General features: G+C 39.2%; 1 protein-coding gene across 4 annotated transcripts in view; it reads right to left on the bottom strand.

Moving 5' to 3' along the window:
• The window catches only part of PARD3B (par-3 family cell polarity regulator beta), a 1,061,783-nt gene that overhangs the window by 478,862 nt on the left and 565,339 nt on the right, over positions 1–17,582 (bottom strand). For all 4 annotated transcript variants that reach the window (XM_059054028.2, XM_067026649.1, XM_067026650.1 and 1 more), the window contains 3 exons: positions 15,310–15,668; positions 12,584–12,723; positions 11,337–11,465 (listed from right to left, as the gene is read on the bottom strand). In XM_059054028.2, coding sequence (XP_058910011.1) covers positions 11,337–11,465; positions 12,584–12,723; positions 15,310–15,668 — 628 coding nt within the window. The remainder of the gene's footprint in view (positions 1–11,336; positions 11,466–12,583; positions 12,724–15,309; positions 15,669–17,582) is intronic.

Here is a 17,582-nt window from a genome sequence, read left to right as displayed (position 1 = left end):
TGAATCAGGCTGAAAGTCTGTAACACCTGCAGGGTGCTATGGCTGACAGTTCCATAAACCAGGAGCCAGAGGCACCAATATTTATGCAACGAAGACCAGCAAAGGGGAGGCCTTGTTGTTCTTGGGGATGATATATTTCTCCATTCTACCACCATCTTCATCTACCACTTGGCATTTTAATGTCGTTAAACATAATATACTATTACCTTCCTCTTCGTCACCACCTGGCATTTTAAGGTAATATAGAAATAAAAATATTCTGCAATTGACAGATACCATACTAAATGTTATTTGCTTCCAGAAAGGCAGGATGATAGGTCAGAGCAAGAAAGAAAGGGAGAGAGGCAGGAAAAGAAGAGAAAGAGGAAATATAAGAAAATTGAAACAACATTTTAAGCTGTTAAACAATCCTTCCTTAGGTCCTAAGCCTCTAAGAAATGCAAAGAATTAATTACAGAAAGAGTCGGTGATAAAAGTCCTTCATATAACTCAGTAAGTGGCCAGGAAACATAACTGAACTCGTTTATAATTGAATATCCTGCAGATTTAAAGAAGGGTAAACTTAAAGAGACATAACAATATTAAATGTTCTTTTGTCTTCTTAACATTGTGATAAAACATTCTTTTTTAAAGAGAGAACTAAGACTGGGGTGGGGCTTTCTTTAGGCAGCAACAGGAATTGAATAGTACATGATTTGTACTTGGGCATCTTAATTTAAATAATTATAATATCTTAAAGAAAAATGCATCTTATCTCCTTCAATGTTTTATTATAGCTGACAAGTTCAGTAAAAGGGCACCTATCTACTGGTGCATTATGCATCATATGTTCTGCACACTCGTTAAAAATAATGAGAACATATTTAAAAGTCATTGCCCAGAGAATCTTTAGGGATGGGGCATGGGAAGAGGTAAGTGGCAACAGATTGTTATTTAAGTGTTTATCTCTGTTTTATCAGCCCTTAGGAAAAAAACAAAACAAAAAGTACCAATCTTAAGCTGATATTCTTTAACGATAAAGATGACACATTTTCTTGAAAAACAGGCAGATGCAACATGTTCAAACCTCTCAGTGTACTTTCAAAGTGAGATGGAGTCTTGTGGCAGTTTCACATGTGTGGTATTTACTTTGATAACAGCTGGAAAAGTCGACCACAACCAATTATGGCAGTACTTTTTTCCCCTTAATCTTTAAATATCCTTTACAAAATGAACGCATTTCCTTATCTTACAGTGAATATACCTTAACAAATGTACTGATCACAGGCATCTGGGTAATTAGGCAAATCAAGGTCATCCCCTGAACTTTGTAACACCTTCTTCTCCAGCTGTTCCATATCAACAGCTGGCATGAATTACTGGTAACATTTTGCTAACTGGCTAATAAGAAGGATATAGTCTGTTGCTGGTCACAATACTCCTTTTTCTGAGCTGTTTAAACATGTATATTCAGAAAACTCTTCTTTTTTCTAGCATCCGGCAGCCTAATCATGGCCACAGTGGCCACTAATAAGACGTATGTCCTGTGCCATGAGAGTACGGCCAGATCTCATGGCTCTTCATCCTTAACTTTGCAAGAGAATGTAATTAGGCCCCAGTCCTCTGAATGTCAGGAGAGCTTCTTTTCAGCACAGAACACTCCTCCTTGCACCACCTTCCAAACTCCAACAAAACCAGTCTTGTGATAAAGCCCATTAAGTATTTTCATTCTGACACCTGGAAGCCATACAACCTGGCAAAATGGCCAGCACTTCCACCATCTGTTTTAATAAAGCTGAACCAGAGCATTTGTCATCATCTATTTTAGCAAGACTAGATTTTGCTGACAAGGGTTCAGGAAAATTCTTTTAGGTATGAGTACTTCCCAGGGAGTAGCAGATGACTATTAATCCCTCCGCCTTGTGGGTTCTTGAATGCATTTAAAAAAAACTGGCAGAGATTAAGGGCCTGGTCTTTTAGTACACAGTGAAAGTGAGAAGGTATGATGCTTATCTCAGTGAGGTGGAAGTCTTCCTTTAAAAATATTTCTGATTTTGACAGACAGTATAAATTTTGGTACAGGGCAATATCTCTGTGCCTCACTTTTTTGCCACCTTTAAAATGAGATAAATGGGAACAACTTAGCATAGTGACCCTGTGACAGTACACGAGGACTGCTTTCTTAGGAGCTTTACAAACTTTGACCTGAATTCAACATAGCAGAATGGTGATGGTAGATTGTGGTCCATGCACGGGGCCGGTGGAGGATACCTTACCTGCAGCACACCACGTTGGAGAGAAAATAAGTGTAACTGCAAACAAATGCCAATAACCCAATCCTCTAAGCTTCCCTAAAAGTACCTCCCTTTGGTATGGGTCTAAATCTACAAGTTACAAGGTGGCACATAACACATTTTGAGCACAATCAAAGTGAGCGTGAAAATGTTAAAGCACAATCGAGTTGGGCCTGAAAAAGTCAAGTACAATTGAGTTTGCCTAAATGAATCAGGTGTAATTGAGCTGAGTAGTTACACCTGATTCATTTAGGATTGCGTTCAGTACTGGCCCTTTGCCAAAAGGAGGGGCATGTGGCTAAAGAGATGCAACTCAATGGGGCTTGAAACTTTCACTGAATGCTTTTCACAGAGCAAGAAATTGTTTGCAGAACAGAAAGATAAAGTTGAAAATGTGATTATTGAAGCTAGTCAGCTACAGGCAGTAAGTTATCCTATCGGCCTTATTACACTCTATAACTCAACCACTATTCCAGTGGTTCTCAAATTTGAGGGAGCATCAGAACTATCTGGGGTGCTTGTTAAAATACATCTTTGAGCTCCACCCCTGGACTTTCTGATTTCTTAGTTCTGGAGGGAGCCTGAGAATTTGCATGTTTAACAAGTTCCCAGGGGATGCTGTACTGCTGGTCTGAGACCATGTTTTGAGGACCACTGTTCTAACACGTTATTGTAGCCAAGACTGAAACATTTTAAAAGTACTTTAAAATACTTTTTTTTTCTTTCTTCTTTTTTTTTTTGTGATACGCGGGCCTCTCACTGTTGTGACCTCTCCCGTTGTGGAGCACAGGCCCCGGAAGCGCAGGCCCAGCGGTCATGGCTCAGGGGCCCAGCCGCTCCGCGGCATGTGGGATCTTCCCGGACCGGGGCACGAACCCGTGTCCCCTGCATCGGCAGGCGGACTCTCAACCACTGCGCCACCAGGGAAGCCCTAAAATACTTTTAATACTTCAAAAATACCTCTAATGTTTTAAAATAAAAAGTACTGATACTTACTGTCTTTATATGTCTTTACAAATAAACTGTACAACTAGACCATGCAAATGTCTTCATGATAATTTAAACTACCTAAACTGTCATTTACATTTATTTAAAAAAAATTTTAATAGATCTTTATTGGAGTAACTGCTTCACAATACTGTGTTAGTTTCTGCCATATAACAAAGTGAATCAGCCATATGCATACATACATCCCCATATCCCCTCCCTCTTGCGTCTCCCTCCCACCCCTCTAGGTGGTCACAAAGCACCAAGCTGATCTCCCTGTGCTATGCGGCCGCTTGCCACTAGCTATCTATTTTACACTTGGTAGTGTACATATGTCAGTGCTACTCTCTCACTTCGTCCCAGCTTCCCCCTCCCACCCTGTGTCCTCAAGTCCATTCTCTATGTCTACATCTTTACATTTAATACTAACTATCCCTACCCTCATTGTCTTGTGTGTAATTAGAAGTTGCTAGTGCCCTGATATCTAAGGAAATCTCTGCTTATTTTTTGTTTGAAAATGACTGTAGCAGGATGGATAAAGCGTTCAATACAGATTAGATATAGGTCAGGGGTAATAGCTGTTTTAGCAATACCTTTTCCAGCTTTCTACATTGTCTACTTTAATAATGCATAGCTTTCCCTTATTCAGTCAACAAATATTTACTGAGCACACAGTGTGCACCAGGCATGGGAAATAACAGGAGTCAATACTATTCGACACCTACCATGTGTTAGCATCTATGCTCAACTAATTCTCACAACAACCCTACAAGGTAAGTGCTGTCTCATCCTTATTTGACAAGTGAAGAAACCGAGGCAGAGAGGTTGAGTACAATTGTGAAGCAGGGATTCACATTCAGCCCATGAGACTCCCAAATCTGGACTCTCAATTGCTATTTGTCTACAGTTCTTAAGGTGACTCAGAAGCATGGTAAGTTTTGAATATAAATGGAGAACTAAGTGGGGCTCCATAACCCAGACTTGGGGGTTCAAGGAGGCTCTGTAAGTAAATGTCTTAAGGAGTTGTACAGTGAGAGGGAAGGGAGGGGGTGTCCTAAGCAGAGGGAAGTCTCACAGCAATTGATTGACAAAGAGAGGGGCACTGGTAACATTTTAAACAAGTGAAAAAAAAAAAAAAAAGTTTGGAATGGCTAGAGAGCAGGGAGAAGGCAAAAATGCTGATGATCACTGGCCATAGACCAGCTTGGGATCCATGAAAGGAACACAATTCTAGGCCAAAAATAATTGTTTTCTTCTCCAAACCTGCCTATGTAGTATCTTCTATCTCTAGACATCCAAACTCAAAACTTGGGTAGAGTTGATATATCTCATTCCATCACCCTAACATCTATCAGATGCCAAAGCCAAAGTTTTCTATTTCCATACCCCTCTCCGTTCCCAATGAGTGGGAAGCCCGAACTGTGCACTTCATCTCTCTCATTTAGATGAGCAATAACGATAACAAGTAACATTTGCTGAATCCCATTCTATGTGCCCTATAAATGCATCTCATCTAATGCTAACAAACAGTCTCTTAGGGAGACAAAAATCCGATCCCCTTGTTTGTGATGAGAAATGGGGGCGTACGGAAGTAACTTAATCACGGCCATTCAGCCAATCAGGAGGAGAGCCAGGATTCAACCCAGGTCTGACTAAACCCAGCTCTTAAGCTCCCCATCATTACAGTCTAGTGAACTGCAACAGATCCTAGCAGGTATCCTAATACCTTTTCACCCCTTACAAACAATACTACTCATGATAGCTCCTTGCTCAGTGATCTACCAGGATGGGTTACTTACTATCTCCATGATGTATTTTGTATTTTCCAGTCTCTGAGTATCTGAAGATACTATTTCCTTCCCCCCCGTAGCTCTGCATTTTGAAATCCTACTCAATCATCAAGATTCTTCTCAAATACCATTAGGTTCTTAAAGGTTTTTTGGTCCCCAACTTTGAATTCCCATAACACTTTATTTGCATAATTTGATCAACTCATCACTTTTTTTTTTTCTTTATGGGCTAGAAGCTTCTTGAGGACAGGGACACATCTTGTTGATCCTGGAGGTCATGTTGCAGAGCCTTGACTACTGGTTGAACAGAAGAAATGTAGTTAAGAAGGAAACTGAAATTATTGTAGAAAGAGGCAGAAATGGAGATTGTATCTTAGCAAGGACTCCATCTGAAGTCATAGAACTGAGTTACTTGGAGCATCTATAAAATATAGCAATGCATTTTGGTTTTTGAATAATTATTTAAATTCTAAAACATAACTCTTGCACTCTGGTTTAGGTAGAAAAATCATTCTGAAACCATCCTTGAATTTCTGCTACTTATCCACAAATAACCACTATAATATTCATTCCTCCTTAAGTACCTTGGTTAATTAAGCGTGGAATCATTTTGAATCAAATAGCCAAAGGGAATAAAATATCAGTTAAATGAGGTTCATCTAAGCTTTCAAACTAAAATTCCTGCATGATTCACGATGTTAAATAATTTGACATTTGAGGTGTGAATTTTTCACTTAGGAAGAAGATAGAGTAAACCGTGAAGGGGTTGGGGCCATGTGTCATTTGCTAAGGCAGTTACTGGGACTGGTGAAACGGTAGTGCTGGAATGCACAGATCTCAGCAGCTATTAAGGGAGCCTCCACATATGCGTGCATCAGTTTTTTCTCAGCAAAAGCGATGTTCCTGAGGGAAGGTCAGATCAGCATGACAAACATGGCTAACTTTGGGATCTCAATCATTCCAGGGAGGAGCAACTTGCTTGCTTGAAATACAGTTATTGCCCCCTGCAGAGGCCAGTGCTTAATAGCAGGCAAACATGGCAGGAAGAAATTATAAATACATTTGCAATTTTCTCAGCTTGTTTTACCCACCAGGGGTTGCTGTGATTTTTCAGGATAATTTAAAGATAAGGCAGCAGGTCAGAACGTGAAACGTTAAACAGGTTAACAATGAAATGGCAGAATACTTCTTTTCCCCCCGTTAACAAAAGAAGACAGCCACATACATGTATACGTACATGCACATACGTGGCAAATAATAAAGTGCTGCTTTCTCTGAAGTCCTTAAAAATACAGGCATGGAATACATAGAAAACCTTTAGTTTTTCAGAATCTTTTCTGAATAGAAAGAGAGCTTTATCTGACACTTTGCACAAGACAAAAAGAATTTTAGGTATCAGGGATGGAAAAGAACTTGCAGACCATGTCTCCCACAGAACAGACCAAACAAACCACCAAATGAGTAGCATAGTTTTTGTTTCAAGTGCAGGCGCAGATACAGCAGTTTCACCTTCTGATTCTATTACCAACACTAATCTCAAAGTCCCTTTTGCAAAAATGTGCCTTATGTGAACACCTCTTTAATAAACTCTCACCCAGTAAGGGGATGAGAACATCAAAGGATCTTCTGGACTGGAATTCTGGAAAGATTACCTTTGAAGCACATTTCTTTTTGGTAAAAATACTAGAAAGAGCTAAACAGTAATGATGTTATTAAATGATGTTATTATATAAATTCCTTTCATTTGATTTTCAACCCAGACTGCCACAGATGGAAAGAAAGTTGGCTAAACGTGCTGCTATACTTGTGATACTAACCAATTGCTCAGGAAGGAAGACATGGGCTAGCAAATACAAGCATTCAGCAGAGTTCTCTTACGTGGCAAGTCAGGAGAAATGACCAGGAAATGGAGGCTGAGGCCCTTGGAATGACAGAGGGTCACATTCAAGAGACCATCCTATATTGGGCCTTCCTGTGGAACTGCTGACCACATGCTCCCTTGGCTGTGAGTGTTAAGACTTCACAGGAAGCTAATGATAACAAGGAAGTAAGGAAGATTTAACTGTCAGAAAATAGGCAGAGCAGTGCTGTTAAGAGGGTACCGAGCTCACGAAATAGCACAGCTTAACAAAAGGGAGAGGACAGTTTCTCAGAACAGGAAACCAATAAACAGTTTGTTTTCTTCAAAGGAGATGGAACAAGACAAAAGCAGGAAGTGCTGTCCTTCCTTCATCCTGCCAGATTTTCAATGGCAAGTCGAGTGTGTGCATCAATCACAATGAGGGAGAAGAGACCGAAATGATACCACCCTCAATTTTTTGAAAGAAAAATACCAAGATGTATCACGTCGCACACTCTTCTTTATTCTGTGCTTTCAAATAGTCCAGTGCCACACTCGAAGTATTTCCCACTGAAACAGCCCCGTGAATGCCAAATATGACCTCTTTATAAACTTCCTGCAGAGTTCCTGCTATTTAGCATTCAAGACAGGTATTTGGGCTGGAAAAATAATATTATTCCACATTTCTCCAAAACAAAGATTCTGGGTCCACATTACTTCAGTGCTTGTTAGCCTCAAAGGCCCTTGCTTTGCTGTGGTTACAAAGAATATTCCACATATTTGGATAGTTGGAAGTCAAATATTTTTTAGAGAGACTATTTGCCAGAGAATTCTAAGGGAATGGATACTAACCACATGCCCTCCAAATTCTGTATAACACAGAAAATGATGAGAACAAAGAATTTATTTTCACTTATAATCTCATAGTTGCACAATTAATTTAATATGCTCCCTGGTGGGCTTGGCCTATGATATCACTTTCCGGGATAGAAATTCAATTTCACTAAATTATATTAAATGAGAGTGAAATAATATATACAGGCTGCCTGGCTGGTAAATTTGGTTGGTTACACAAATTTTGTCTGTAATTCTGTCTTTGGGATACCAGAATGCATATTAAAATAATGAAAAAGAAAACAATCAATGTTCAAACTAGTGGTTAATCCCAGGTTAGCCTGCATAAATCTATTTACCCCATAATACCTATACAGTATTGTGTTTACAGTGCTACAGAAGTGGTAATGTACTAGAAGAAACAAGTATAGCTAACATATTTAGTACTTACAATTGACCAGAAGCAACGCTTAGAGCTTTGCATGCATTATCTCTTTCAATTGTGACAGAAATCTAATGACACAGATGAGGACTGAGCCTCATAATGATTTTGTGATCTGCTCTGGATCACACAGTAGGTATTAAGGACAGAAGCTGAGCTTCAGAGACAATAGTAAATGCTAGGAAACCTAGGCATCTAGTTCCTGCTGACTGTGGGCCCATGGACTATTCAACCACCCTGAGCCTCTCTCTGTTTTCTCAGCTACAAAAGTAGAGCTGGACTCACAGATTCTTACAGCTCCCTTTAGTCCAAAAATTCTATTATTCCATTTGCTAACTTCTAGATGCAATTGTCTTTAACTAAAAATGCTTTCAGAGTTTCAAACTGGAATAAGATCAGCATCCCTTTCCTCCTTACTGGGGGCAGGGGTGGGAGTTGGTGGGGGTAATGGGGGGCTGGGAGAGCTTATAGGAAGAAGGAATTAGCTGTGCAGTTGGGAATTCTAGAGGACATATGGAAAAGGGGTATAAGTAACTGTTAGATGGGGAACGAGGGACTCGTGAGTGTTTGAGTTCCTAGCTGGAGCTCTGCTATTGGGTTCCTCTGCATGCCTAGGGGCTGCCTGGAATATTTCTCTCTATATGCAGGATTTGACTCCTCCCAGGACCACAGTTCAAAAGAACACACAATCAAAACTTCCTTCCTAGTTCTTCTATCCCTGAAACAAGTACATAGTCCTACTGAGGTTTTCTAACCGCTTTTATCACCAGCAACCGAAGAATTAAATAAGACGTGTAAGGGCTTCCTGCTATATATCCATGCTGCCCCTTTTTGTATCGTTTCTTTTCACTTTGACCCTTGTAGAGAAAGACCAACGTCTTTGGATAAATAAAAGATTGAGGGAAAGAATCCATCTGAATTTAGAGAAAAAAAAAATCTAGACTTCGAATGTTGACAGCATTTCTCTATAGGAAGAGTCGGGAGCTTCAGTGAGGAGATGAGGCCGTAACTCAAGATTCCGCCTTCCAAAGCGCTGAGTGTGGAGGAGTCCAGTAGTGGAAAGGAGGTGGGGAGTGCATCTCCCCTTCCTTATTTTACCATGGACCTTCTCAAAGCATAAAAGAGGACAAGAGGAAAAATGGATAAGATGATGGGAAAGATAACGAAGGATCAGAAGGAAACTCCATGGTACAGAAACATGGAAGGAAGGGGTTCCTTTGGCCGGTACTAAGGAGGGTTAATATATAAGAGAGGAGGTTCAGGAAGGCTGTATATTAAAATGTGGATATAAACACATGTAACAGAATATTAGCCCCAGAGTAGGTATCTTAGAGGTTATGTAGTCTTATCACCTTACCAACAGGAGAATTGTTTCTGGAGCATCTTTGACAGATGGTGAGGCCGGTTCTGTTTCAGTATGCTAAATAACCTGTTTCCTTCTTGGACGGCTCCAACAGTAAGAAAGTGCTTGTAACATTATCACTTCCAACTATATGTTTTGGAACAGACTCACATAGGGCAGGAAATTAGTCTTAATTATTTTTGTATCCCCAGAACCTCCAAGTTAGTGCACAGCGCATATGCTCAGTAACTTGTTTGTTGGATTAATGCATAAGTAAATTAATGGATATATACTATCTGAAGAAACAGACTAAAATTTACTTTCCAATCCATACAATAACTCTTTATATATGTGATAGCAATTATCAGTACTAAACTTTTTTTTTTTTTTTTTCAAGTTAACTATACTCAAATTTCTCAACACTCACTATTCTGATGATCTAACTTGGGGAACCTATCATATTACCCATATGTGCCTTTGTCATTTCTTGTATAGATTCAAAGGAAATAAAAAACAAAGGGTAATTAGGAGTCCTTTGACCACATCTATTCTTCTTTATTATTAGCCATAAAAGTCCTTTGAAGTTTCTAATGCCTCCTTAAATATTTCAATAATAAATATTATGTGTTCATTGTAAAAAAAAAAAAAGAGAGAGAAAATAAAAATCTCTCATAATCCCAACAATCTGAGTGCATCTCCTTCCAGCTTTTTAAAAAAGATTTTTAATGTAATTTGTCATAATTTGTCATACTGCATATGTATGTCATTTTATACCCGACTTTTTACTTAATTATATACTATGAACATTCTCTCATTGTTAATTCCTCACAGAGACCATTTTAAGTACTTATTTTACTTCATTGGAAAGCGATCCAGTTAATTTATTTAACCAATACCTTCTTGTTGTACCATGCCCAATATATCACTATAATAAATAGGACTGGAGAGAAAAAAAATCAATATAGAAGAATCTTTTCCACATCTTTGATGATCAGTTTAGGACAAATTGCTAAAAGTATAGTTACTAGGTCAAAGGGTACTTTTTTTTTTTTAAAGGGTACACATTTTTTTTTTTTTTTTTTTGTGGTATACGGGCCTCTCACTGTTGCGGCCTCTCCCGTTGCGGAGCACAGGCTCCGGACGCGCAGGCTCAGCGGTCACGGCTCACGGGCCCAGCCGCTCCACAGCACGCGGGATCCTCCCGGACCGGGGCACGAACCCGCGTCCCCCGCAGAGGCAGGCGGACTCTCAACCACTGCGCCACCAGGGAAGCCCGGGTACACATTTTTAATAAGACTTTTGAAATTCTCTTTCTTGAGATGCCTTTCCCAGCCTTCAAGACTAGGTTAAATTCCCTTGTTATATATTACTGTAGCACTCTGCAGCTTTCTTTCATAATCTTCATCACCATTTTAAATACTTGGTTATATTTTAATTTCCCTTTAGACTGCTAACTGCACTAAGGTAGGGCCACGAACATCTCTGCTGGTTGTGTTTTGCACGGGGCCTAGCCCATAGCGCATACTCAATGTGCATTTTATTTTATCAAATATTGTTAAATTGCCTCCCTGAAGGGTGTTTGAATTGGTACACTTGAAGCACTGTTTGCATTTACCTACATCACTGCATCATCACATCATCATCACTAAAACAGTGATACCCCAAATGAGGGCAAAACACTTGTCAGTGTGATTCACTTTTTTTTTTTTTTTTTTTTTTTAAACAAATGAAGCCCATGACTTAGAACTCATTTCTCAGCTATTATGAATTCACTGAGTGTATTATGTTCTGTATTGAAAATTCAGTAAGACTGTGATCTGAACATTACCAGCTCTCGGGGCAGAAAAGTCCCTTCCTGGCGGGCGATGACCAGTGATGCGGTCTCTCCCTGCTTGGTGCTCCTCAGCATGGCCACGAGCTCTTCCTGAGTTCGTCCAGTGACATCTCTGCCATTTACCTAATGCAGGCAACCATATGAGCAGCCACAATTAAAACACTTGCCATCCCCTTCTGCCCTAGATGGTTTTTGAAAGCAAGCAGCAAATGGGCTCCCATGATCAATGAAGCTCTGGAAAGATGAAAACTGAATACATGAGCCCAAACCAACTACGTTTATGATACTAGCAATATACCAACCATCATTATTGTGGTGCTGGACAGTCTCAGACATTCAGTAATTGGCATCAGCAGTTTTCCCTAAGATATCACGTTCTTAGCAAGGACAAATCAAACTGACAGATACCAGAGAATGATTCCTCAAGTAGGAAGGAAGCTGATTTCAAATGCTTAGCTGTTACCATTCTCTGCCGAATACAAACAGGAGAAATGGACCGTTATCACACAGTAAATTCTTGAGGCATAAGTTTTTTTGTTATAATTCTACAGTTTTCCGTGGTTAGAAAATTATAGTCATCAGGTTACCATAGATTATTGGAGATTGTAATTTGGAGCTACATTAGTCATTTGGCCCATTTTCTATCAGGATCTAGAACTATATAAAAAGCTATAGTGTTACTTCCATGCCATGAGAAAGTTCAACGGAACCAGCCAATTTCAACAAATATGATTTCTTGAAAGGTAAATTGACAATATATATTTAGCCAAGAAGATGATGTTATCAAACAAAAATAAATGGCAAAAAAAAAAAAAAAGTCTCTTGCTTTGGGTACTCCAAATACTTCTCTATATGCATAGACCAACCTGAGACAGGCTGGCCCACTCTTGGAGAAGTTTAAGGAAACTGTTACAAGGGCTTGGGTGCAACTTTGAAATCCTTAGCCCTAATTGAACATATGATGAACCCATGGATTTGACCCAAATTCCCCAGGGACTCTAAGAGGCAGAAGTAAAAAAGAGGAGATAGGGAAAACTTTTCAATAGTATTTGGCCCCATATCATTGTCCTTATTGAGGACTTACAAAGATAGGCTATTGATTAACCAGTTTTCTAATTAAAGTCCTTATCTTGTCTATAAGTACAGTTCTCAACATACTGAATTCAAAATTTAATACATTATATATATTTATTTCAAACACCAAGAAGGATTTTATTGAAGACATTCATTCCAATTCTTACCTCCAAAATTCTGTCCCCTGATTGTAGGCGGCCATCTTTTATTGCTGCTCCCTTTGGTAAAATGTTTTTTACAAAAATGGGACCAGGACCATGTATGGAAGAATCTCTGGTAACCACAGTGAAACCAAGTCCTTCAGGTCCTAGTGTATAAGACCAGGAAAATGCATGGTCACCTTCAGCAGGAGTAATATTATATTCAATTTTACAGTTAAATCTACCTAATTTAAACAAATGCAGAATAAGTGAAATATTGACATTCCAGTAAATACTTTAAATATGCTTTCATTTTTCTGGTTTTAAATACAGATTACAGTTCCGTACAGGCCATGATTGTATCACAGTGAATTTAGGGCCAGTGTAGATATATAACACTTCCGTTTACTAAGGTCCTAGAAGAAACACCACATGTTATCCATATACCTGAGAGACTGATTTCTCAGTAAACCATAACCTGACTTCATACTTTCCTGAGAAGCGAGAGGCCATCTGACATGTCAGGATTTCAATCAACTAGCCAGCCTGTGGTTCCCCCTCCCCCTGAGTCTCCATTCCTTGCGTACTGCATCCCACTGTCCCATCACTTGTTCCTGTTACTCCTGTCCCGTTCTCTTGCATCTCCAGTTTCTCTCTTTGAGTTTATGTCTTTTTTCACTCTATGTGAAGGCACGCTTAGATTTCTCTTCCCTAAAGAATCCTTACGTCAATCCTACTGCTTCTTCAATCTTCCATCACCAACTATCTACCCATGACCATGTCCAGTCATTTTTCCTATTCTAATCTTTCCCCTTTTCTAGCTTTGACACTTCTCACCAACCATTTTCTTGAATTTAACTCCCCCACTGGTATTCATGTTTTTAGTTTCTGATTATTTTCCTGCCTCTCTGATCACAACATGTCTGTCACTCTTTCTCTTACCTATCGTTCTCCCACGTAAACATAGATGTTCCCCAAGGATCTGGAACAATTTGTCCTCTAGACTTGCCTTGCATGCTCCTGGCTCCAACTACCATCTCCCTACAGATGACACTTACATCACTTCGTTTGTCTCTAATCTCTCTGGTGTCAGTGTCCAGGATATTACTATGCACATTCTTTCACAAGCATTTTAAACTTCACTGTGAACTTCCTTCTCCAACCCATATCCTTTCCTTTTCTACTTAAAATTCTAATTTCTTGTAATGGCATCTCCATTGCGCAAGCCACCTCGGCTGAAAACCTCAGCAATAACAGTAATTCCTCTCTCTTCCTGCCTACATCCAGTCAGCAATTTAGGCATACATATTGTATTCAGACAGACACTGTGCACCCTTTACTGATCCCCTGTTGTATGCTCGATTCTTTTTTTTTTTTTTTTTTTTTTTGCGGTACACGGGTCTCTCACTGTTGTGGCCTCTCCCCTCGCGGAGCACAGGCTCCGGACGCGCAGGCTCAGCAGCCATGAATCACGGGCCCAGCCGCTCCGCAGCACGTGGGATCCTCCTGGACCGGGGCATGAACCCGTGTCCCCTGCATCAGCAGGCGGACTCTCAACCACCGCGCCACTGGGGAAGCCCCTGCTCTCTTCTTTAGTATATCTTTTTCTGATAGATTAATCTTCCCAAAACACAGCTGTGGGATGTAATATTCTTTATTTTTGCATTCAAGGCTTTCTGATGGATTTTTAAGGTCACATTCTGTGTCTGATTTATCTATTCTCAAAGCACTCAACCCTATGTCTCATACATAGCTGCACAATTTGTATGAAAAGCACAAGTGATGCATTTACATAAAAAGCCTAATTGTGCCTCCTATCAATACATTTTCTTCCCAGTATAAAATTCTTATAGGAGGACAAAAGTTTGACCAGAGGGTTTTTCAGAATAATCTCTATATCCCAATTAAAGGTACATGTAATTTGCTTTAGATATATGTGAATAAGCATTCTAAAAATACCTTGTGATCATTACATGTCCTATTAATTCAGACAAGAATCCATAAAATCTTGGTTTCTTTTAAATGGAATCTTGAAAATCACAGTGGGTTGCGGAAGGTTGCAGTGGGGGACGGGATTATCAGGAGAAGTTACAAAATAATCAAAAGCACAGAAATACATGAATGTGTATGTGTGTATGTATAATATTGCATAAATACCTATGAACACACATGGTCTAGTCTTATTGATCTGGGCTTCAAATGGATAAAAAAGTTGAAAAAGATGAAGAAAAAAGGTTATACATGCTTTTGAAATTAAGAATACTTGAAAAATGATTTGCATTGTTGAATTAGTGAAATTAATAATTACTACATATTTGCTGAGGAATAAGTTTTTGCTGGTATAAAACTATCTTAGAGAACCAGAAACAATATATTGGCTTTTCGGACTTGGACTAAAGGATGTTTCAAAAATCACCAATCTTGCTTAAAACATACAACTGAATTTCAGTGCCTATTTAGTATTAAGTTGTGATACAATAACACTCTGTTCCTACCAAGTTTGTAATGGTTCTTTCTATTTCACAGCAGGTCTTTATAATTTTCCTGCTTCAAATAATTTACACTCTCCAGCAAAAAGAATAAGAAAGTACTACAATTTTAAGAAATTTAAGTTACTGCAGTATACACTTAAATCTATTCTTTGATTCAATTAAATGAAGGGAGAATTAACAAAATTAGCCTTAATGCATTTCTCTTAACCAATTTTACATGTTACAATAATAGAATGCTATTAAGCATAATTTAATAATTACCTTTCTTTAGGTCAATCTTAATTTTCTTTGCATTTTTCTTGCTGCCAAACCCCATGAGTGGGGAGAGTGAGGGAGAGGATGGCTTTCTACCTAGTCTTGGTACTCGGGGGCTCTTGCTTTGCTGCAGGGAAGTCGATGCATCTTCTTCAGGACTGCTTGTTCCTGTGAGATTTACTGTCTTTATTCCTGATTTTCCATGGACAGGAGGTGACACCTTTGTTCTCAAAATGCCATCATTGTTACCAAAAATGTTAAGAGGTCCAATGACTGATTTTTCATACTGTTCCCGGTTTTGAGGTGGAAGCACATGGAGCAGCACACTTGGAGATTTCATTGCCTGACGGAAGACGTCCTGAGCCCTTGAAAGACAGTGAACGTATAATGATACCACTTCCTAGCATGCCATCCAAAGCGTCCAGCCTCACGCTACAGGAGCATCCCAGGAGCATAAGCACAGGAGATAACTATCACTATTACTACCAATATGACTTTGCTAACTAAATGCTAGTTACCATGTATGGCCTGCCCATTAGGTGCCACCACACTGGGCTACATGTGCATTATCAACATGCACGATTCTCTCATTTAACCTTTTTAACAACCATGTTAAGTAAGTATAATTAGCTCTCATTTTGCAAAATGAAGAAGTGGAGGCTCAGAGAGCTTAAGTAACTTGTCCAATGACCCACAGCTTTTAAGCATTTCCAAATCTGAAATTCTACCCAGAGGTATTTACTGAAGTAAATATAAAAGCAAGCTCTGATTTTAAATGGAACAAACATCTTTCACAATCTCCATCAGATTATCATTTGGTTTTCTTTTAAGACTTTAATCTAAAGTACAGGTGGGTTGTGTTTCAGAACCCCAATTCCGACACAAACGTTTCTTCATGGAGACGTTTGGTAGGTACGTTGGCTGTGTCAAATATCACAGTGGATTGGCAATCCAAAATGCACCCTCCCTGTTATTCTATTATAGAGTCCCTAATGATTTTACTTTTTTGTCTTAGCGCTTTGTGCTTTTCCTCAAATTTCCTACTACTTTTTCTTTCCTTCTTCCTTATGTCTCCTTATACCTTATGACTAGGTAAAACGACTCTCTTTCCCAGCTTTCTTGCCAATGAGATGAAAGGTTAGAGAAAATCTGGCTCATCTGGGAGGCAGAAACTTTTTTGTTCTACTGTTTCTCTTTCCTGTTTCTTAAAACTCAGAAGTGATGGAGGGAACTCTAGCAGCCATCTTGTGACCATGAGACAGCTTAAAGATAGCATCCGCTTAAGAAGGATGGCAAAGCAGAAAGATGGAGGATGCCTGACTCACTGATGATGGTGGACCCTCCATTCCGACTCTGGACTGCCATCTCCACACTTACTTGTCCTTGGAAAAGGTAAATTTTGTTTAAGCTACCTTTATTTCAGGTCTCTGTTATTAGCAGCCACACCAAATAATAATTAATCATAATTCCAACTGCTATCTGAGCTCCCCCTCACTTTATTCACAAAGAGCTTACGATGTTAGGGGAGGAGGGAGAAGACTTCACATAGACAGCCCAACTCCTCTGGTCAGCTCCTTGACTAGGAGTCAATTTCTACTCCACATTGAATTTTTATAAGCCTTGATTTCTACCTCTATAATATAGGGAGAATAATGTCTGCCTTGCATTCCTATTAAGTCCTGGTAACAGGCACAGTGATATATAAAAATAATATCATTATTGATAATAGTTATAATTTTGCCTATTATTATTTTTAGAAATACACTCTTAAGACTTCATTTTCTTCCACACTTAAGCAGCTACAGCACTGCCCCTCCACCCAACACAATATTGGTGACTAATGGTCACAGAGAAGATATATTATGAGTTGTTTTGGTTGAAACAAGAGAGGTTGGTGATCATTACTAAAGAGTATTTGTGATTATTCCCTTGTTCCACTGTAATGCCACTATACATATAAAAAAGCATATGAAGACTGCTGCATACTCTAATTCTTAGGTACAAAGACCTATTCCTGTAACATTTTCACATGCAGAGAAATAATTTCTTGAGGGAGAGTATTTTAACTTTTTTTTCCATTTGTTTCTATTATTCAGTGAGTCTTCACAGTCATCTCTCACAGATATTTAGTTTAAGGAAGACTACTGACACCAAGTAAGTTAATTAATAAGCCAAACTAATAGTCTGTGAAGAGTTCTTAAATACCAGTCTAACTGACCTGTATCCCAAGAAAAACAAACCCATCTATCGATGCCCCAGAAAGACAGCCGGGCAGAAGG

The sequence above is a fragment of the Kogia breviceps genome, chromosome 2 (assembly GCF_026419965.1).
Source record: "Kogia breviceps isolate mKogBre1 chromosome 2, mKogBre1 haplotype 1, whole genome shotgun sequence".
Classification (NCBI taxonomy): Eukaryota; Metazoa; Chordata; class Mammalia; order Artiodactyla; family Physeteridae; genus Kogia; species Kogia breviceps.
The sequence above is the reverse complement of the archived record's forward strand: the minus strand, read 5'-3'. Positions and strand labels throughout refer to the sequence as shown.